The sequence below is a fragment of the Canis lupus genome, chromosome 36 (assembly GCF_048164855.1).
Source record: "Canis lupus baileyi chromosome 36, mCanLup2.hap1, whole genome shotgun sequence".
NCBI lineage: Eukaryota > Metazoa > Chordata > Mammalia > Carnivora > Canidae > Canis > Canis lupus.
Window position 1 is genome coordinate 5,615,543 of NC_132873.1, and position 21,185 is coordinate 5,636,727.

At 47.2% G+C, this 21,185-nt stretch overlaps 1 protein-coding gene across 10 annotated transcripts in view; it reads right to left on the reverse strand.

Moving 5' to 3' along the window:
• STK36 (serine/threonine kinase 36) overlaps positions 1 to 21,185 on the reverse strand; it is a 24,475-nt gene continuing 3,290 nt past the window's right edge. For 9 of the 10 annotated variants that reach the window (XM_072813333.1, XM_072813335.1, XM_072813337.1 and 6 more), the window contains 23 exons: positions 20,600 to 20,730; positions 20,105 to 20,354; positions 18,671 to 18,764; positions 18,020 to 18,189; positions 17,682 to 17,869; positions 17,070 to 17,169; positions 15,337 to 15,480; positions 11,473 to 11,652; positions 10,211 to 10,308; positions 9,697 to 9,802; positions 8,323 to 8,473; positions 8,009 to 8,136; positions 7,375 to 7,479; positions 6,695 to 6,793; positions 6,521 to 6,609; positions 6,194 to 6,257; positions 5,896 to 6,006; positions 4,229 to 4,303; positions 3,606 to 3,780; positions 3,007 to 3,154; positions 2,627 to 2,774; positions 1,319 to 2,065; positions 1 to 274 (listed from right to left, as the gene is read on the reverse strand). In XM_072813333.1, the coding sequence (XP_072669434.1) occupies positions 131 to 274; positions 1,319 to 2,065; positions 2,627 to 2,774; positions 3,007 to 3,154; positions 3,606 to 3,780; positions 4,229 to 4,303; positions 5,896 to 6,006; positions 6,194 to 6,257; positions 6,521 to 6,609; positions 6,695 to 6,793; positions 7,375 to 7,479; positions 8,009 to 8,136; positions 8,323 to 8,473; positions 9,697 to 9,802; positions 10,211 to 10,308; positions 11,473 to 11,652; positions 15,337 to 15,480; positions 17,070 to 17,169; positions 17,682 to 17,869; positions 18,020 to 18,189; positions 18,671 to 18,764; positions 20,105 to 20,354; positions 20,600 to 20,730 (3,645 nt within the window). In that variant the 3' untranslated portion in view covers positions 1 to 130. Of the gene's footprint in view, positions 275 to 1,318; positions 2,066 to 2,626; positions 2,775 to 3,006; positions 3,155 to 3,605; positions 3,781 to 4,228; positions 4,304 to 5,895; positions 6,007 to 6,193; positions 6,258 to 6,520; positions 6,610 to 6,694; positions 6,794 to 7,374; positions 7,480 to 8,008; positions 8,137 to 8,322; positions 8,474 to 9,696; positions 9,803 to 10,210; positions 10,309 to 11,472; positions 11,653 to 15,336; positions 15,481 to 17,069; positions 17,170 to 17,681; positions 17,870 to 18,019; positions 18,190 to 18,670; positions 18,765 to 18,996; positions 19,077 to 20,104; positions 20,355 to 20,599; positions 20,731 to 21,185 lie in introns of those variants that run through there. The other variant, XM_072813342.1, reaches the window with a different exon arrangement.

Consider the following 21,185-nt stretch of genomic DNA (forward strand, 5'->3'; position numbering starts at 1 on the left):
TTATCTCTCTCTCTCTTTTTTTTTAAGTCTCTTTAGCTCTCGGTTGAGTTGGTGGCTTGTACAGTAGAAAAAGGAGAAGTTGGCAATAAGGGGGCAAACAGGCTGGAGGCTGGACCACAGTACTCTGAGGTCACGTGCTGTGGGTTGGCCTCAGGAGGTGAATGAGTTTCCTGCAGTGTCTGGCAGAGGCAGGGCGGGGGCTGCTGTGCACCAGTAACTGATTGCCCAGAGAAAGCATGGCCAATCGCTCGCTGGCCCCCAGGGACACCAGCACCTGTGGGACAGAGAGCAGATGACGGAATACGGCACACAGAGGACTCTCATGTGGCCCAACAATTCCCACCCTAGAAAACAAAGAAAAGGAAACCAGGGACTCCATCCAGATCGGGTGGGGTTAAGAGAAACCGTGGAGACGAGGCTCAGCAGGACCAGAGGTCTACTCCTGTTCACTTTGGTGATATACCATGAAACTGAGGCACTGAGGGATCCATGCACTTGTCCCCAGAAAGGGTAATCCATGCAGCAGTGACAGCTCATCACAAAGTATGATTCCCAGTCGTAGAGCCTGACCAGTGGGCCTTAACCTCATTACCTCTGGGAATCCCTTTCATTATTTCCCCACAAGGACTGCCAGAAAAATCCTAGAATTGATATCGTCACCATCCTGTCAAACTATCTGTCCTGCATGAGCCATCCCATGCTACCACATTGCACTATTACAATTTGGACGTGGACGTGTGATTTCCATTCAGCTACTTGATGTACTCAGCAGAAAAAGCAAAATAAAGCAGTGGTTAAGGTATGGGCTCAGGACTCAGACTCTTGAGCTCCAGTCTCCCAAACTAGCTTTGTAACTTGAATAAGTTCTTAAAATCTTAGTGCCTTGGTGCCCTCACCTGCAAAATAAGGAATATAATAGCTTAAAGCAGATAATAAAGGTAAAATGCTTAGCATGCTGCTTGTCACATGGTAAGTGCTAAAAAAAAAGATAGCCACTTAATGGCCCCCAGAATGAAATCTCTCTATGCCTCAACATAGCCTGCTGTGCCCTCAACTCTGTCCACACAGCCTCGAGGAGATAGAAACCCTGGTTCTTGGGATCCCAGGAATTTCCCACTCATTGGAGCTCCTCCCACACTCCTTCCCTTCTCCAGGGTGGAAGGTGGGAGATGGCAAACTCATCTCCAGCACACTGCCCAGACATCTCCCGCTTCCCAACGGGGGGTTTCTGAGTGTCCCAATTCCTTAAAGACTATCTCAGAAAAACATTGTGAAATACAACCCCATTGTCGTGGTCCACAAATCCCCGTGGGTGTACCTGATGGATGCAGGGCTCCTGTCGGAGGCTCCGGAGGGCAATGAGGGCAGCTTCCTTCACATTCAGCTGGGGGTCTCCACATGCCATTTCTAGGAGCCGCTGGGGTACTTGGTACTGTAACAGCTCTGCCCCCAATCCCTCAGGCCCCAGGTTCCCCAGAGCAGACACGGCATTGCGCCGGATGCCAGCCTGAGGATCTTCCAGCAGCTGGGTCATACCGGGTACCGCGGCGGCCAAGGCAGGTCCCAGGGGACCAGCTTGGTAGGCTGCATTGCCCACAGCGAAACTGGCACTGCGCCGCACCGCAGGGTCCTTGTCTCCAAGCCCCAATAGCAGAAGGTTGAGCAGCCCGGCCTGGCTCTGCAGCGCCCCACGCAGGGCCATGCTGTGTTGCAGTAAGTGTCCCAGGAGCCCATAAGTGCGGGCCCGCACAGAATGCTCTGGGTGGCCCAGGAGACTGCGCAGGGGCCGATAGGACTCATCAGAGCCGGCCAGGAGTTCTTGGATAAAGGACAAGTGGCTAGGAGACAACACTCGGGCTGTGTGGGCCAGCAAGGAGAGAAGGTCGGAGGTTAGCAGTGGCTGGTCACCCAGGAGGGCAACTGAGAGGAAGGAGATGACAGTTCTAGGGGAGGCAGCCACTGTGTTCACAAACTGGTTGAGAGACGTGAGATCCGTGAGGGCCAGGCGTGTGAGGAGGCTGACAGGCAACTCGACTTGAGGCAACGGAAGATGGTGGCAGCAGACCTGGAAAGAGAGGAGCAGGGTAGCAGGCAAAAGTGGTTCAGGGAGTTGGAGCACTCACTGCAGCGAGGTAGCTAGTAGGAACCCAAGATCTGGCAGAGAGAAAAGCCAAGCTATGCTGGGAAAGACCACAGAGAACTGGAAGACCTGACCCAAGCCCTCCACGTGAGACACTGTGGAGCCCAGGAGAACAAGTGCAAGATCATTCCTTGCTCTGCAAGTACTCAGTCTTGGCCTTCAAAGGCCCACTGCTTCATGCCAAGAATTGCCAGAGAAGTGATTCCTGGCTGAGGAGCTGGGTCTCCAGTGCCTTGACTGGGATGTCCTCCCCAGGAGCTCCAACTGATCCAGATGAGGGACTGGTGGAGAGTGGCGGTGCCAGACCCAGCTCCAACCAATGCTCTCTGCTCAGATCTGAATGCTTTCTCCACTCCCAGCTCTTACATGGAGCCAGATACTCTGCTGTTCTAGGGGCCCAGGAAAGCCCTGGAGCTGTCAGCAAGTCAATCAGAGTACACAGGGTTGGACATCTCCACCTTCGTGCCTAAGGAGCTTCCCAAGTACCTGCAGCAGGTGGGCCGCGACTTCTGAGTCCACAAAGTCAGCCAAGACACCTCTGAAGAGGTCGGCATCCACATCCAGGGCGAAGGGGAAGCAGAGGAGCTGGCAGACAGAGAGCACCACGACGGGCAGAAACTCAGCCCCCTGAGGCCTAACGAGGGCAGTGTGGGAGGATTTACCAGGTGCGGCTTACCTACCCTTTTACCATTCTCTGCCCCTCCTCAAATCCAAGTCTGCTCCCACTCCCCACCCTCCTCAGTGCCATGGCTTGCCTCACAGCTCAACCTGTCAGCTACGGCTCTCCTGCCTAGCCCTCCTCATCCCCCACCCTGTACTGCAGACTCTCTGAACCATCGGGTCTCCCTCCTCTTGCTCAAACTTACGCCCGGCCCAGCTGATGCAGGAAGCTGGGGGAAAGCAGGTGCTTCAGAGTGGACATGAGGATACTTCCACGCTGTGACAGGTGGCTCAGGCATAACTGGGGCTCCTGGGTGAAGGTGGCCACAGCCAGACTCAGCAGGGCTGCCATGCCTGAAAACACCAAGAATGGAGACCCCGTGGAGCAGGCAAGAGGCCCAGCTGCTCCTGCTTCTCCAGGGCTCCTGGGGCTCCCACCTATTTAGTCCCTTTCCTACCCAGCATATCCCACTCCGTCCTCTGCCCTGGCAGCAGCAGCCGCAGCAATCTCCGTGGGCTAACCCAGTGCTAGTCTGCCTCTTCCTTTTTTTTTTTAAAGATTTTATTTATTTATTTATTCATGAGAGACAGAGAGAGAGAGAGAGGCAGAGACACAGGCAGAGGGAGACGCAGGCTTCACGCAGGGAGCCTGACATGGGACTCGATTCCAGGACTCCAGGATCACGCCCTGGGCCAAAGGTGGATGCTCAACCACTGAGCCACCCGGGCATCCCTAGTCTGCCTCTTCTTGAAGAGAGATCAAGACTTTGGTCTCACAATGGAGGCCATGCGGATGGAAAGATACCTTGGGGTGAGATCAGCGTCCAGTCTGGCTCTGGGCTTTGTGGCCTGGATAGTGATGGCTCCTCTTCCTGTGGAGACACCTCCTCAGGGAGCCTCAGAGCCATTGAGAACCGGTGCCACAGAACGGTCCATATTTCTGAGTCAGCCACGTCCCTTAACAGGCTACCCTTTCCTGGCTGAAAATGAAATTAAAGGAGGGTGGGTAGGGAGGTCAAAGTCAGGCCTCAAAGTGCTTTTTTTTTTTTCACTCTCATCCCTGACCTATAAGGAAAGGCAGTCCCAGAAATAATTCCTCTGTTTTCCCAACAACCTGGGACTTCCCTGTTAGTTTCCTTTCTTATCACATCTTAACCCATGTTAAGATGGGTTAACCCATGTCTGCTGAAAGCCAGGGAATTATAGCTCTCCTCCCCCACTGAATCCTGAGGGATGCAGCTGTGATTTCTTAGAAAGGAAATCTGTGCTGAGGGTGGGCGGGGGGTCCCATTTGAAGGCTATCACAGGCACCAAGTATGACTGATGAGGTAAGTGTGGGTTGCTTCTTCATTCCTATTGTCTAGCGGTTCATCAAAATACCTAGTTGCTCTCTCCTGCCTTTCCATTCAACCTAGGATGCCCCCATACCTGGGTGAGAAGCTGTAGCAGGAGGATGAGGAGGCCATCATAGAAGCCACAGCAACCTGGTGGAATCAGCCGGACCTATTGGAGAGAAGCAGGAAGAATGCAGATCCCTGGGAGAGATGAAGAGGGTGCCTCATGAACCTGTGCATGCAACTCCCGGTCAGGCAGAAAGAGCTCTTCCTCAACCTGGGGCAGTGGGGAGAACTCTTATGGACTTTGGAGCCTTGGCTCCTGACTATTCATTCAATGACTACTTCTGCCCCAAAGATACATAGTCTGGGGTTGGGATGGGGGTTAGGTTGAGAGGACCTAACTCTGCATTCTGGAGGTAGAACACGGATGAACTGAAAGTCGAAAAGCCAGTCAAGAGAAGGAGGTAGTAGGAAGGAACAGCATTCCAAATAGAACTCATAGCATAAATAAAGTAGCTTATGAAGGATGAGAATAAATTCTAGAAGTGGTAAGTCTGGGTATAGCAGGATTACAGAGCCCAGAGGTAACAGATGAGCTCTGAGTAGATGGTAAAGGAGTCTGAATTTTATCCTGGAAGTGGTGGGAAGCCACTGAGGACTTATGCAAGGTTCCCATAGGCAAGATTTTCATCTCTTCTATTCACTGCTATACCCTCAGTGCCCAGGATAGCATCTGGTACTCAATACGTGTTTCTGTGCTAAATACTTACTGGTTGAATAAATGACTAGACTTTTAAGAAAGCTCATTCTGGTGGCAGTGAGGAGAATAAACTGGAGAGGAGAGAGTCTAGAAAAGAGATCCTTCGGCAGGCAAGTGCCACGGTGCAAGACAGATGATGTGCACACAAGCTAAGGCAGGGCAACGACGGTGGCAGGCAAAAAAAAAGATCGGAAACATGACAGGAAGGCAGAACACAGGGAGCCCAGGGGAACCATCTAGGTGGGGGAATAATGGAGCAGAGGGCACAGTCTCTGATGACTCCCAGGTTACTGACCGGGGCTCCTGGATGAAAGGGAGTACCATCACTACTGCCACCACCTCTCTGAAGTTCCACTTCACCTAGGGGAAGCAGGTCAGTACCATTACATCTCACGTGTCTCTCTCCAGCGTGTCATGGGATAACATGTGAAACACTTTCTGAGTTCTAAAGAATTCTGCACCTATAAGGATGATGATCATTTGAATCCAAAGTCTATCCTTTTTACAAATGAGAGACAGGTGGGTTCCAAAAGTATCTAAAAAGGAGAGTGGGGAAGGGCCTAGAAAAAGGAGAAAGTGGAAAGGAGGCTACAGAGTGGACAGGATTTGTGAAGAGTTCTCAGGATGCCAGCTACCTTTTCCAACTTGGTTGAGGAGAAGGCGGGGTGGTGGGGTGGGGGACAGGCAGCACAATCTGCCATCTGAGGGGAAGGGATGAAGCTTTGGAAAAGATCTTAATAACAGGAGCAGGAGCTCCCGGAGGAAGGGAGTGAGGTACACAGGGAAATCACATCCTCTGGTAACTTGGGTCCCCTTCCCTCTCCTTCTTTGCCTGCCAGTCTGGGATCAGAGGGGGCTGTGATCTGGGAACAGACAGACAGGAAAGGAAAGACTCCATGGCTCCTTTCCAACTGTTTGGTTTGCCCCAGTCATGCTGGCGCTTCAGTCTCCTCCCCTGACAGGAGCACTGGGTCTGTGTCCTCCCTGGGCTATCTCACCTCCGCAGGGGCAGACAGAGCGTGTGAGGCTGCAGCAATCCACTCCACAGGCTGGAGGTCGAAGGTCACCCCTTGCTGCCCAAGTTGTCCCAACAGACAGGCTGCTGCACTCTGGGGGGGGAGTCAGAGAAGAAGGAATGTCTGAATTGGCACAGCAGTCAAGACAGAGGATTTATGTCTCCATCTGGCGCCACGGAATATGCGTCATACCTGCTGCTAATGACACAGTGATGTCTGTGCTCCAGAAGGGCTGGATGGCAGGGCAAAAAGGGGAGGAAGAAGAAAGTTGAAAACTCACCACAAGAGAGACGATGTGTGAATGAGTAAAGAGAGTAGCAATCTCATTGCCTAGCTTCTCCATTCTGGAAAAAGGAGACACATCAAAGGGTGCAGCTGAGTGAAAAGAGGCAGGGGGGTGGCCTCCCTCCCCGCTGGACAGCACTCTCCATGTAGGTTGGCACAAAGTTGGTGGGAATCTAGGTCTATTCTTTGTAGAGAAGACTTCACTCTCTCTATCCCAATCCCTCCTAAGGGGAGGCTACAAGGTGCCATTCCCCATATTCTACATAAGGGTGAGCAATGGGGATGGGAGATTCCAGCGGAGAGACCCCACTTTATGACTTACCCAGGAGGCAGATCTTGCAGCTGAAGGACAAGAAGGGAGAGGAGGTAGAGAGCCACTTCAGTAGACTCTTCCCAATCCACGACCTTTACCTACAAAGGAAATCAAGATAGCAGAGCAACTTCTGATTGAGGCAGTGGGGCCACCACAATATACCTGCCTGTGTTGCTGGCCTACCTTCCCCTGGACCAACATCAACAGTGACTCCAAGGCCAAGGGCTCTTGCCCTAGAACATGGCACAGGCGCTCACTGATGTGGCAGCATGAGTAGAGAACCTAAGAGAGTGCAAAGCAGTCTGTCAGTGAGGCCAAATGGCCCCCAGGCAACTAGATTGGAAGGCTCAGCTGAGAAGCAGGCTAGCCTCTCAACGGATCTAGTATCCACACTGAGGTGTTAGAGAAGTTCAGGCCCATCCCACTCTTGCTATAAGACACTGAGATTGGGCTACTTCTCTGTTCTGATGAGGACTGGTGAACACTGGGGCCATCTCACTGGAATAGATTTAAAAGCAGAAAGGGACCCTATGGGGTCTCTTGTCTCTCTCAGTGTCTTTCTCTTTCTCTCTCTCTTAGTCCTAGGGATTAAAAAGAAATCTGGGGGTGCCTGGGGGGCTCAGTTAGTTAAGCGCCTGACTCTTGATTCCAGCTTGGGTCATGATCTCAGGGTCGTGAGATCCAGCCCCATGTTGGGCTCTGTGTTGGGCATGGAGCCTGCTGAAGATTCTCTTTCCCTCTCCCTCTGTCCCTTCTGAAAGAAAAGAAAGAAAAGAAGAAAAGAAAAAAGAAAAGAAAAGAAAAGAGAAGAAAAGAGAAGAAAAGAGAAATATGAAGTCCCAAGAGTTTTGAACAGGCAGTACCTTGAGAAGGTGTAGGCACAGGATGGGATGCTGCAAGCCAGAGATGAGGGATGGCCTCAGTTGGTTGCTCTCTTCACTGAGCTGGTTCGCCAAATGCCTAGAGATCTGTAGGGACACACCTGAAGCCTCCATCCCATTCCTGATTCCAATACTATTTCTCTCCTATCTCCAATGAATCAGGACTCTTGACCCCTTGGTAGCCACTCTCCCCCAAGTTCACCAGGAACCTCAGACCCCATCCCATCCTCAGTCGTCATGGCCAATGGAGAACCAATGGTCATGGCCTATTTTAGCCTCAGTATGGGCAGGTACAGAGGAAAGTGTTACTGGCCAAAAGGAGCAGGAAATATAAATCCTGAGCCCTTGAGGAAGCATCATGGGTGGCTTCAGAGCAGCCGCTCTGCCACATGGGCAGTTTGTCACTGAGCTCTCTAACCAGCTAGCCAAGGGCTTTGGGGTTTTGGTGACATCATGTTCTAAAAGTGGCACAGACCCAGGGTGGGAGCGTCTGTTTCTGGAGATACGGAGTAAGGGGAAGCATAAATGCTCATTTTTCTGCCTTTCTAAGAAACTGAGGCCAGCTTCCTCATCTCCAGCAACATGGATGAGAGGAACCAAAAACTGCAGTTCAGACCTGCTCCTTGGCCTCCCAGCAGCTGGGCAGCCCCACAGGAGCAGTACATATGGCTGCCAGCGCAGAGGACATGGCTCCAGGCAGATCCTCACTCTGCTCCCGCAGTGGCTGGCTCACTTGGGGGGCTCCTATAGAGAAAGGCGAAGAACGGAGGGTAGGACCTGGTTATTTCTCTCAGATCCCCATTCATTCTTTCAGTACACAGTTAGTTACTGAGCACTCACTAAATGTCAGGCACTGTTTGAGACAATGGCAGTTGGGAGGGCAGAGCCAGAGTTACTCTCGAGTCAAGTGAATCACACACCCCTGGTTACCTGGGGGTGTGTGGAAAGAGAGCTGGGGGACTGTCAAACCGTGAAGAAGCCCATCCAGCACCGCCCGCTGCGTTGTCAGCAGGCTGGAGTAAAAGGCTTTGGAGATGGTCCAGCTGTTCCCATCCATGGCTTCACACAGAACAGTAAAGCACTAAGGGTAACAAAGGCAGGGTTGACGTTAGGGCAGCAGACTGACTGGGCTTAGGGTAAGGAGCAAGAATCCCCTAGAGAACCTGAGAAAAAAAGAGAAAACCCAGAGGGACCCGCTGTGACATTCTAAGTATTCTTTGCATAGAAAATGCATTAATAATCACCTTCATGTTTCAAGGATGGCAATTTTAGGTGTCAACCCTTCTATTCTTTGATCAACTGCCTCCCAGATGATGTTTCTCAAAGTGTTATCTGTAGACCATGAGTATGAGAACTCCTAGGGATTCCTGGGTCCCTCCCAACCTAGTACTACTGGTTCAGAATTTTGGGAGGTGGGGGGGGTTTATTCCAAATTCCCTATGCACTCGCTGCACAGTGACATATATGATAAATGCCGGCCAGTAACATGAGTCACTGATGGCCAAAATTTAGGTTAGACATTGGAAAAGCTTCCTGACATGAGAGGGTGAAGGATGTTAAAATAGGCTCTCAGACTAGAAGAGTCTGAATGGACTGCTCGCTGGAGGCAGAAATGCAGCTCAGATTTGTGTCCCCTCATTGCCAGTTTGAACAACTAGGCAATTGTTTACTTCCTTGCTGATGTTCCTCTCTGTCTCCTCTGACATAAGTTAGAACTTAGGTATCTTCTTGTTCAATCTTCTGTTCTCCTGGCCCTCACCTCCAGAGTCCAGAGGCGAGAACTCACTAGCTTACTAGTCCACAGGACAAATAAGTTTGAGAAACTAGCTCATCTGCAATCTCTTCGAAAAGGAATACTTCTACACGTGGTTCCCTAAAACAGGGAACAGTGCTTAATACTTCTGGACCTTTATGTACGCTGTTCCTTCTGCCTGGAATGTCCTCCCTACTTCCTGCCTCATCCACCTGGCAAGTTTCTATGTGCTCTTCAAATTCTAGCAAAGATGATTTCCTTCAAGACTTCTAGGACTCCCCAAACAGCATTAATTGTATCTTCTTCAGTGGTGCTTCTGTATTTTATGCAAGTTTTATATAAGTTCTAATGTACTAGTCCTTGATCATTTTTCATTTCCCCTACTAGACTACTTCTAGTCCCTTGAGGACGGGGACTTTCTCTTCATATGGCACAAAGTCAGTAAATGCTTGTATTACCTTGATCCAACCCCATGCAGTTATAAGAAAGGAGAAGGGAGAAACATGGGGAAAGACATCAAAGACAAAAATCTGGACAAAGGAGTAGATTACCATAAGGCTATCCCTCCGCAAAGTTTGCTTAGAGTCATCTGGTTGGGCCAGCAGTTTCCCCAACTGGTCCAGAAAGAGGTTGGCAGCCTCCTGAAACACCTGTAGGCTGGGAAAAAATAGCCCATCTCTCTAAAAGCCCACATGTGGTAAATAGGTCAATTCTGGGAAGATAGGAGAATCTCTGAAGAGGAAAATCTCAGAATGCTCCATCCCCTCTCCCCTGCTAAACATACACACAGTCTTACATACATGCCCTTCTAGCCCCTTCTTTGCTATTTTCTCGAGATTATTCATACTGTGACCCCTTCCATTTACTGTCTCATGACCCTTAGAACCTTCAAGTCTTGGAGTGGGTCTCAGGGTCCTTAGGAAGATTAGCTAGACTCTCAGGGTCAGTGAGCTCATCCCTAACCTGTCATCTTCTCCTTACTCAGCCTTTTCATGATAGGGGAAGAAACTGGGATAGACATTGTAGCCAAAGCAACCAACGAAGCAAAACTGGCTCTCATCCCACCTGTCACCTGTCTGGCTCCTCTCCAGATTGAAGGTACAGGCAAAGTAGGCCTGAATCACAGCCATCAGGTCCCGTAAGAAGGTCCCATACCAACATTGCTGCCAGGGAAGAGGACAGAGAGTAAGAGCGACGTAGGAGATGGAGACAAAATAGAAAAAACAGTTTAAAAAAAAGTGATCTGATATCCAGTCACGTTGACCAAACAGGAAGGGTCAGAGGGAATAGAGTGTCCAGAAAAAGAGGGGAAATCTAGAGGTAACAAACTGGTAGCCAATGGCCAAAAGCAGCCTGAAAATGTGTCCTGTCTGGCCTGAGAGCATTTAGAGGGTTTAGGAGGCTCTATTTTTTCAAAATAGCTCAAATTATTTTCTAAATTCTTTAATAACACTCAAGGTTAATACTCATGAACAGAAAGAGCTTCCAGCTGCCTAAGCTAAAGCCCCAGGAAACATTTCAGTATCCTGCCCTCTCAGCTCAGCCCCAGCACAACACAGAATGGGAGGTAGGGATTCAGCCTCAGACACATTAAGCCTCAACCCTAGCTCCTCTACTCATCATCCCTGTGACCACGTACAACTTAGTGCCTGTGTATGAGTAGGTGAATCTCTGAATTTCCATACTTTTGTTTCCATAAAATTGGGTCAATGAAAGCCTAGGATTTGACATTCCAAAACGCAGTGCTCTACCTTTTGGGAAACTGTGCATATACATCTGGATTTCTTGCTTTTCTTAGAAAACTGGAAGATCTAGCAACATTGGGCCCATGTTCTTGTGTGGCAACAGTGAGCTGGAGCTGAGGGGATTTCCCATTCAGACTGGGCTCGAGCTCTCCAGTTTATCATGTTTCCCATTATTCATAGAGTCATACAGTCTACTTCGCTGACTGACGTGATCTGTCTGGCCTCAGAAGGCAGTGGCGTTTGCAACTCATGATCTACTAACTGCACAGGAGAAAAGAAAATAAAAGGCTGGGGGCCGGGCACCTGGCTGTCTCTGCCAGTTGAGCATCTGCCTTTGGCTCAGGTCGTGATCCCGGAGTCCTGAGATGGAGCCCCATATTGGGCTCCCTGCTCAGTGGGGAGTCTGCTTCTACCTCTCCCTCTGCCTGCAGCTCCCTCTGCTTGTGTGCTGTCAAATAAATAAAATCTTAAAAAAAAAAAAACAAAACGCTGGGGCCTGAATAGAAACAACACTTGGAAGAAGAGACATGGAAAGTGAAGAAATTTCTGTAAGTCTTGTGAGGCTCCTGGCCTCGTGCTTACCTGCTGGATACTGTTGCTCTCCTGGCTGTGTCTGAGCAGGCTGAGCAGGAGCCCGGGGAGCCCTGCCTCACGGCAGAAGGAGTACAAGGGAACAGAGTCGCTGCAGCTGGATAGAAGACTGCTCAGGACCCGAAGTGCAGGAAGGATATGGGAAGCGTCCTCCGGCACATCTTTCAGGATCTGGGTGACATGAGGGAAACAGACAGTAATTGCTATTATCAGAGGGAAAAGGAAAGTCACAAATACCAGTGTCCTCCAAGGAGTTGGCAAAGCAGACCAAATGTTCTCACTCCTTTCTTTGGGACTCCAAAACCCAGAGAGGGAGACCACAGAAAAAGGGAAACAGTGCCAGGGAAAAGAAATATAGATGGACAGGTCACCTGACTTACAACAGCAGGGACCAATGGAAAGGGGGCCTCCCCTAAATCTCTGTCAGACCTAGTGTTATCGCTATCTGCTCCCTTCCTTCTCCAGCCCTTCACCTTAAACATGCATGCACACACACATACTTCCAAAGATTAAAACCAACAGACATAAAATAATGTCCTTCAACTCCAGACAGATAAAATAGTATTATCTTAACTCTAGATCAAAACTTAACTATGACTCGCAGGGCAAATCCAGTCTGTCACTTATTGTTATACAACCTGCAAGGTAAGGGCAGTATGATACTCTTAAACGGTTATTCTTTAGGGGCACCTGGGTGGCTCAGTGGCTGAGCAATTGCCTTTGCCTCGGGTAGTGATCTTGGGGTCCTCGGATCAAGTCCCACATGGGGCTCCCCACAGGGGGCCTGCTTCTCCCTCTGCCTAGGTCTCTGCCTCTGTGTGTCTCTCCTGAATAAATAAATAAAATTTTAAAACAAACAAACATGGTTATTCTTTAAAAAGTCACTCTTCGGGATCCCTGGGTGGCTCGGTGGTTTAGCGCCGCCTTCAGCTTAGGGTGTGATCCTGTAGACCCAGGATCAAGTCCCACATCGGGCTCCCTGCATGGAGCCTGCTTCTCCCTCTGCCTGTGTCTCTGCCTCTCTTTCTCTCTCTGTGTCTCATGAATAAATAAATAAAATCCTTAAAAAAATTTAAAATAAAAACAAAAAGTCACTCTTCAAAAGAGAATAACATTTACATCAAGTGCTTTATAACATGTCATTCACTGTTTCTAAATCTTTTCACTTATTTGCTCATTTACTCTTTTACAATAACCTGCTCAGTAAACACAATTATCCATTTTACAGATGAGAAGATTAAAGTCTATAGGAAGGTTAAGTAAGGAGTCAATTATCACACAGCTAAAGAGTAGTTCGGCTGGAATTCAAACTCCAAAGTTTTACCCTGGAGGCAGAGCTTTTCACCTGCCTCCCTATTTTTTTAAAAAAGATTTTATTTATTCATGAGAGACACGAGAGAGAGAGAGAGAGAGAGAGAGAGAGAGAGAGAGGCAGAGACACAGGCAGAACGAGAAGCAGGCTCCATGCAGGGAGCCCAATGTGGGACTCGATCCCAGGTCTCCAGGGTCACGCCCTGGGCTGCAGGCGGCGCTAAACTGCTGTGCCACTGGGGCTACCCAATTGAAGTTACCCAACACTGTGAAGACAGCGAGGACAGCACGGAAGGGCCAGAGGGAGGTGCACGGTGCCAAGGCAATTCAATGAGGAAAAGGGTGCCTTAGACCATGGATGCTGTACAGCCACATGCAGAGAGATGAACTTAGATCCCTACCTCACGTTATACATAAAAAGTAACTCAAAATGGGCCAGAGACATAAATATTAGAGCTCCAACTAAAAAACTTTTAGAAAAAACATGGGAGGGGATCCCTGGGTGGCGCAGTGGTTTGGCGCCTGCCTTTGGCCCAGGGCGCGATCCTGGAGACCCGGGATCGAATCCCACATCGGGCTCCCGGTGCATGGAGCCTGCTTCTCCCTCTGCCTGTGTCTCTGCCTCCTCTCTCGCTCTCTCTCTCTGTGGCTATCATAAATAAATAAAAATTTAAAAAAAAAAAAAAAAAAAAAAGAAAAAACATGGGAGAAAAGTCTTCCAGACTTTGGGTTTGGAAAAGAATTCTTTCTTCTAACACCAAAAGCATAATCCACAAAAGAAAAAAAAATGGTAACTTGACGTCATCAAAATTCAAAACCTTTGTGCTTCAAAAAACACTCTTATGAAAATAAAAAGACAAATCAGAGCCTGGGAGAAAATATTTGCAAACCATATATCTGATAAAGGTCTCCTACCCAGAATATACAAAGAACTCTTAAAACTCAAACAACCAGATTTAAAAATGAGCAAAATGACTGAATGGATATTTCGCCAAAGAAGAAATACAAAGAGCTAATAAGCACATGAAAAGATCCTCATTAGTTATTAGCAAAATTCAAATTAAAATGACAATAAGACACTATTTCACATTCACTAGAATGGCTGTGATAAAAAGACAAACAATAATATATGTTGGCAAGAACATGGAGAAACAGAGACCTTCACACAGTGCTGGTGGGAATGCAAAATGAGACAGCCACTTTGGAAAATAGTTTAGCAGCTTCTTAAAATGATAAATATAAATTACCATACAACCCAGCAATTCTTAGGTATCCAAGAAAGAAAAATGAAAATGTATGCCCACACAAAGACTTCCACGTGAATGTCCTGAATGGCAAAGTTATTCACAAAAGCCAAAAAGTGGAAACAATTCAAATGTCCATCAACTAGTGAGTGAATAAACAAAATGTGATACATCCATATGATGGAATTCTAATCAGCAACAAAGAGAAATGAAGTATTGATACACCTCACAAGAAGAACAAACCTCAAAAACATTCTACTACATGAAAGGAACCAAATATAAAGACTGTATATTTTTATGATTCCATTTAGGTCCAGCAAAGGCAAATCTATGAGACAGAAAGTAGACAGGGGTCTGAGGCCAGGGTTGGGACTGATAATTACCTGTAAATGGGTATGAGGGATCTTAATGGAGGGATAAAAATATTCTAAAAATATATTATAGTGACGGTCTCACAATTTGGTACATTTTATAAAACGCACTAAAAAAAAAACTTTAAGGAAAAGAGAAGGAAAGAGATGCAGGCAACATATTTTGGTGAGTTCCTGGCAAGGAAGAACATGGTGTTTCAGAAAAGGAAAGCCTTTGTAAGAAAAAAAACACTTATTATGAATGCAAATTAAAATGCTATCCTTTAAAAAAGAATCTCATTCTTCTCATTACTATATTTATGTTAGAACCTCTTACATACTTACTATATCTATACTTTAATTTCATCAATAAAATTGTGTGGAAGAGAGCTTTCTCTCATCATGGAAGGACTTAACAATATCCTCCATTTTTGCCTCTTGCTCTTCAATGTCTAAAACATTTACCATCCAAGTTTGCCCATTCTTGCTCTAGATGAATGTTTTTTGCTTCAGAAAAATTGAGGCCTGTTCTTTTTTTTTTTTTTTTTTAAGATTTATGTATTTATTAGAGAGAGAGAGCACATACACGAGCTTACATGCACAGGGGGCAGAGAGGCAGAGGGAGAAATCTCAAGCAGACTCCCTCCTGAATGTGGAGCCTGAGGCTGGACTAGGTCTCTCAACCCTGAGATCATGACCTGAGCAGAAATCAAGAGTCAGACACTCAACCGACTGAGCCACCAAGGCGCCTCCTTTTTAAAAAATATTTATTTACTTTAGAGAGCCAAGGACTGTTCTTTCTGTGTTACTAAAGGAGCTTAGAAAATCTTGAATTAAACAGATGAATTGAAAGAGAATTGGAAAGGGACAAACCTCCTTTTTTCTCCTGTTTTTTTCATGCCTCATCTGTGACTAAAATAGTCTAAAATCCCGTTACTTGTGCCCGTTACCTGCCCTCCAGCCTCATGCAGCTGACCCTGGATGCGTTGGCAGAAGTCAGGATTGCACAGCAGAGTGAGAGGAGCCTTCAGTTGGATGGGCACAGGTTCACCAGTCTTTAGCAGGTGTTGCCACTCGTCATCGCTATCTGGCTCCTGAAGCATAGGGGAATAAAAGAGGTCACTCAACCTGGTGAATCATTGGAGTAGATGCAAGAACCAGTGAATTCTTTGGTACAGATGTATTTTTTCCAACCACCAGTTTAAAAAGGTACAGTTGACAGCACTTGAGGGGTCTTGAAAAGTCTCTTGGAGAATACTGGCATGTGTTCTTAAAGAGGTATCTAAAAATATGTCTATCACAACATGGTTTCTAATTTTAAAAATTGGAAATATCATAAAGGCAATCAGTAAGGGAATAATAAATCATGGCACATCCATCTTAGGAAATATTATGAAGTTATTAAAAAGAGTGTAGGGGGCAGCCCCGGTGGCGCAGCGCTTTAGCGCCGCCTGCAGCCCAAGGCATGATTCTGGAGACCCTGGATTGAGTCCCGCATCGGGTTCTCTGCATGAAGCCTGCTTCTCCCTCTGCCTGTGTGTCTCTGCCTCTCTCTCTCTCTCTGTGTGTGTCTCTATGAATAAATAAATAAAATCTTAAAAAAAAAAAAGAATTCTCTTTAAAAAAATAAAAATAAAAAGAGTGTAGAAGGGGGGATGTATCACTTATGTAGTATTCCCATACATAAACAAATCTCATCAGGAGGAAATATTGAATTTGAGGAACATTCTATAAAATAACTGGCCTCTGTACCTCAAAATTGTCAGTTATGAAAAACAAAGAAAAACTAGAAACTCTTCCAGAATAAAGGAAACTCATGAGGCATAACAACTAAACACAATATGTAACACCAGATTAGAGCATGGACTGGGAAAAAAAATTTTTCCCCTATAAAGAACATTACTGGAGCAACTGGCAAACTTTAAATATGGATTGTAGATGAAGTAAAAGAATTATATCCGCATTAAATTTCTGACGTCTGTTATTGTACTGTCACGGTGTAGGTTAATGGTCTCATTCTTCAGAAATATGCACTCAAGCACTTAGGAGTAAAGGGACATAATTGCAACTGACCCTAAAATGACTCAATAAAGATACACCCATATGCAGATATCTAGAGAGAGAATCAAAGCAACTATGGCAGCATTTTAACAGTGGGCTAATTTGTGTGAAGGGTATACAGGAACTTTTTGTGGCCTCCTCACAATTATTAAGTTTGAAACTTAATAAAAATAAAAAGTTAAAATCCCCCCAAAACTACATGTTCAGATGTAGAAGGCTCTCCAAAACAGGTTATATGGTAAGTGAGGCACAATGTAAAACAGTATACGTGGTGTGAACTCAAGATACGTAAGAACAGCCAAACTGTAGATTTGTGTGTGCATATACATATATGTAAAAATTCAGGAAGTCTGGAAGAAGAAAGACTAAACTAATAACAGCAGACACCTCTGGGATTGGGGTAAGGCTCCAGATGGGGTAAGGCTTCATTTTTACCTATGTGTTCCAATTTTTGATAATTATATGTTCAGACACTATGCAATTAAAATCTACAAATTATAATAAAAAAGCAATTTTTAACACAAGGGGAGCTCATACTTGCTTGGATAGTTGGGAATCACTGTAACCCAGATCCAACATCTCCCGGCAGGGTCAAGGCCAAATGGAGCCCCTTAGGGCTTACCTCATTTTCTAGGTCCACTGCATCAATGCTCTGCTGGCCCACCACCTCTGGCCTCAGCTCTGGGTCAGCTTGTTCACAATCCTGGGTGATCTGGTTTTCCCTGCCAGAGGAACAGGGAGTAGGAGGAGTTCCTGTGAGGTTCAGGAACATTTCCCTCTCTCTAGGCCCAGGATAAGAATGAAGAATAAGCCATAAAGGATTGGATAGGGGAGCGCTCTCTTGTAGGACAGGATGTTGACCACTACACACTTATTCTTGACTGCTCTTCCACTTTGGATCTTACTCTCAAGTCTACCTTGGCGGTTTTCACTTGGAGCTTGCAACTCAAATAATCTTCCCTTTTGCACGGAGACATTCTTTCTTTCTCAGTTAATAAAGGCATAGAGAATAGAAAGTTCTGATTCCTGATGAATCAGAAAAATATTCTGATGAATCAGAATTCAAGAACCTAGGCCTTGGACTCCCAGGGCCCTGTCTCCATTTAGGCAGTGGCTAGATGGTGCTAGGCACCATGGCACCATATTGTATTTGCTTTGGCTAAAGCTTTAGCTTTAGCTTAAATCAATCCGCAAGATACCTCATCCTATAAATCCCTGACTATCCTTTCCTCACCGAGGTGCAGGGGGGGTCTCTCCAGCCCCCCATTCAGCCCAGCTGCTCTTCATTTCTGAGGCCAAGATCCCAGCTATGAGGCCTGGTTCCTGAGGAGTGGCTCTTAGTCTAGGCAGAGGGGCTGTGCCAGAAGCCATCTTGCTGGTCCTATCCTCTTGCTCAAGGGCAGGTCCTGTGTTCTGGTGTTTCTGTGGGAAGTGGGCAGGAGACACGGCATCAAAACCATGTGGTTGCCACAAGGCATTATGATTTCTATTCATGGCCCTTTCTCACCTTCCTTCTCCAACTTTCCCAGTCGCTAGTCTAGTCATGTCACCTGTCCCCTCTGTCTCACATACCTTCCGCTTGGCCTCCTCAGCCATGCGCTTACAGGCAAGTCGCAAGATGCGAGATCGATTGCCCTTGGGGGCCAGTCGATGCACCTGCTGTTCCTTTAGGACCTGAAGTTCTGGGGGTAGATGACTGGTGAATGGGGTGCCCAAATCTGAGCCTCCTGGTTCAGTTATTACTGCAAGGAAGAAAGAGGGAAGAATATGTGATCACACTGGAGTGGAGCCATCATCTCCACTTAGCCAGAGACAACCTCAGTGTCTTCAGGCTTCTGTGGAAGATCATTTTAACAACGTGAGAAAGAGGGAGTGGGGTGGGGTGGCATGGGAAGTGGCAAAGGTCAGGCAAGGGGCTAGGAAGAAAGTTCGAGGGATCCCTGGGTGGCGCAGCGGTTTGGCGCCTGCCTTTGGCCCAGGGCGCGATCCTGGAGACCCGGGATCGAATCCCACGTCAGGCTCCCGGTGCATGGAGCCTGCTTCTCCCTCTGCCTATGTCTCTGCCCCTCTCTCTGTGACTATCATAAATTAAAAAAAAAAAAAAAAAAGAAAGTTCGAGCTGGTAGGGTAAAGCAGATGCACTGCATCCAGACATGGGGGACGAGGGTGGGTTGAAAAGAACACCAGGGAAGTGCCAAAGCCCTGGGAACCGTAATGACTCACTGGTGACACGACCAGCTATAAAAGGATGATGTAAGAGGTCTGGCCAGGACAGACGCTGCCTGGGGTCTTTGGTGAGCAGTCCCTGCAGGAAGCTCTGTGGAAAGAAAAAATAACCCGTGGGTCCTTGCTTTCCTACAGGCTCTCTTCAGCTCCCCAGTATAAGCGGGAAACCAAGACTCCTGAGTCCATTCCTTCAGCAAACTAGCTGGTCTTGATCACAGCCTCTCTAGCCCTATCCTCAGGCCTCATTTCCCTGGCTCCAGAGACAGACTTCACCGCCTCACCTCCCGGAAAGCCCCAATTCCTATCCAGAAACATTCTGTCACCTTCATAATCATCTTCAGAAAGCAAACGTTCAAAGGGGTCCAAGTCGCTCACTGTGTCCTCCCTTTGATTGTGGGTTTGTCTGCAGCCAGGTAGGAACAGATGCATTTGTGGCTAAACGCACACTCACACACAAAGTCACTGTGTAAAGATAGGTTTGGGAGCACGCAAAACAGAAATCTTTTGGCAAGTTTTCAGACGGTGGTGGGAAAGGGAGACTGCCTCTGAAAAAGGTACATCTGTTATGAGGTAATCTTGGGAAAATCCTCAGTTGGGCCTAAAACTGGAATAGAAGGTACTGGTAGGTGATGACCACTGCTTTAAAACAAGGTGATTAGTGTACTATGGCTCTTGCTGAATGAAGATGACTACGTGTCTGCTCTAAGACAGAATGAATATCTTGTGTCTCTCACTCACAGAAGTTTCTTTTGTTTAGATTCACTTTGATAACTACTTGAGCCTCCCCAACTAAATAGGTTAGGGAGAAACTTGTCCCTTTTCATCTCAGACAGGGCAAGGGAAAGTTATAATGAGACTGCACTCTGGGAAAAGGTTGCATTTAAATTCCATTGAGGGCCTAAATTTTGCCCTAGATAAGAAATAAAAAAAGGGTCAACTCTTTTCCCTCCCTCCCACCTCCCCCCCTTCCCCTGCTGCAACTTAGCTACAATCAACAAGCAGCATTTCTGTCATCTGCCCCTATCACTGAGCTAGCCCCACTAGCTCTGGCTGTCTGGATGTCTGAGGGTTCCTTCTTTCAGGAAGACTGAAAGTTTTGTGGGCAAATCTAAATACCATCTTGCATCTGATAGCAAATAAGCAGGATAGAGAGTGTGTAAGAGGACAGCATCTGTCCCTCGTGGCTCAAAATTACCTTCCCATTGCGATAAAGAATAATCTGCCCCCAGCAGAGTCTGCTATTCCCGTTTGGCCGATCTTAGAACAGCCTCCCAGAATCCGCCCCTGCAGTAGAAAAGCAAGGCAGCTTGGCCCAGCTCCTGCATTCATTCAGTAACTGCAAAGTCTTGCCCCAGATTTTGGAAAAGGGAACGGGGGCACAGGAACACAGGTGTCTGATGCAAAAGTAATTTCCCTTTCTATGTTCGTTACCTTGAAGCAAGGACTAATGGTGGTTGGCCAGCGCACAGGGTCCTTGAGAATGAGGCTGACCAGCTGAAAGATGCTTGTAGTATAGAAGGGAGGGGTGCCTACAGCCAACTCATACAGTATGCAGCCCACAGACCAGAGGTCTGCGGTGTGGTCATATGGTCGCTCTTCCACCAGCTCTGGAGACATATAAAGTGGTGTGCCTTTGATGGAGGTCAGCACCATCGTGTTGGTGCTCATCGCCCGGGCAAATCTGCAGGAGACGATGGAAGGAAATAGGAAGAGAGAATGTATGATCAATATAAACTAGGCCTGCTGACTACTACCTGTCATTGTGTGAGATATCCCAAATGCAAACAGAGAGCGCCTTTCAAAAGACCCAATAGGAATCCCAGTCTCCAGCTCGGGTTCTAATATGAGACCTGGGTAAGTCAAGCATATGGTCTAAGACTCCCTACAGAACTAGAGGCAGAGAAGGAAGGTCAGTCTTCTCCTCACCCAAAGTCACAGAGCTTGATACCACCACCCTTGGCAAGAAGGATGTTCTGCGGTTTCATGTCTCGGTGGAGGATGCGGTGGGAATGCAGATAGTACAGAGCAGACACCAACTGGGCAGCGATGGCTTGAACCTAGGGGTCAAACGGGTGCAACAAAAAGGAGAGGTCAGACGAAGGAGACTCCTGTTGATTCCAAAGACACTTCCCTAAATTACTGATGTCATCTTCTCTTCTTTTTCTTTCTTCCAGAGCTTCACATAACATCTTCTTTAGTTCTTGCTGCCCCATTCATTCATTCTTTCACTTGTTCATTCACTCACTCAAGGAAAATGTTCTGAGTCTCAGTAGCCACATGACCACGATGGGCAAATTATCTCATGCCTTTCAGATGTGTCATTTACGAAGTGACGATAATAATACCACCTCCCTTATAGGATTACTGCAAGGATTAAATAAATTACAGCATTCCATACTCAGAATGGTGCCTGGCACTTAGTAAACCTTCAACATACGTTAGCTGTCATTAAATGAGACAAAGTTCTTTTTCTCAAGAGAAGTATGCAAACGAATAAGATAGAAAAAATGGA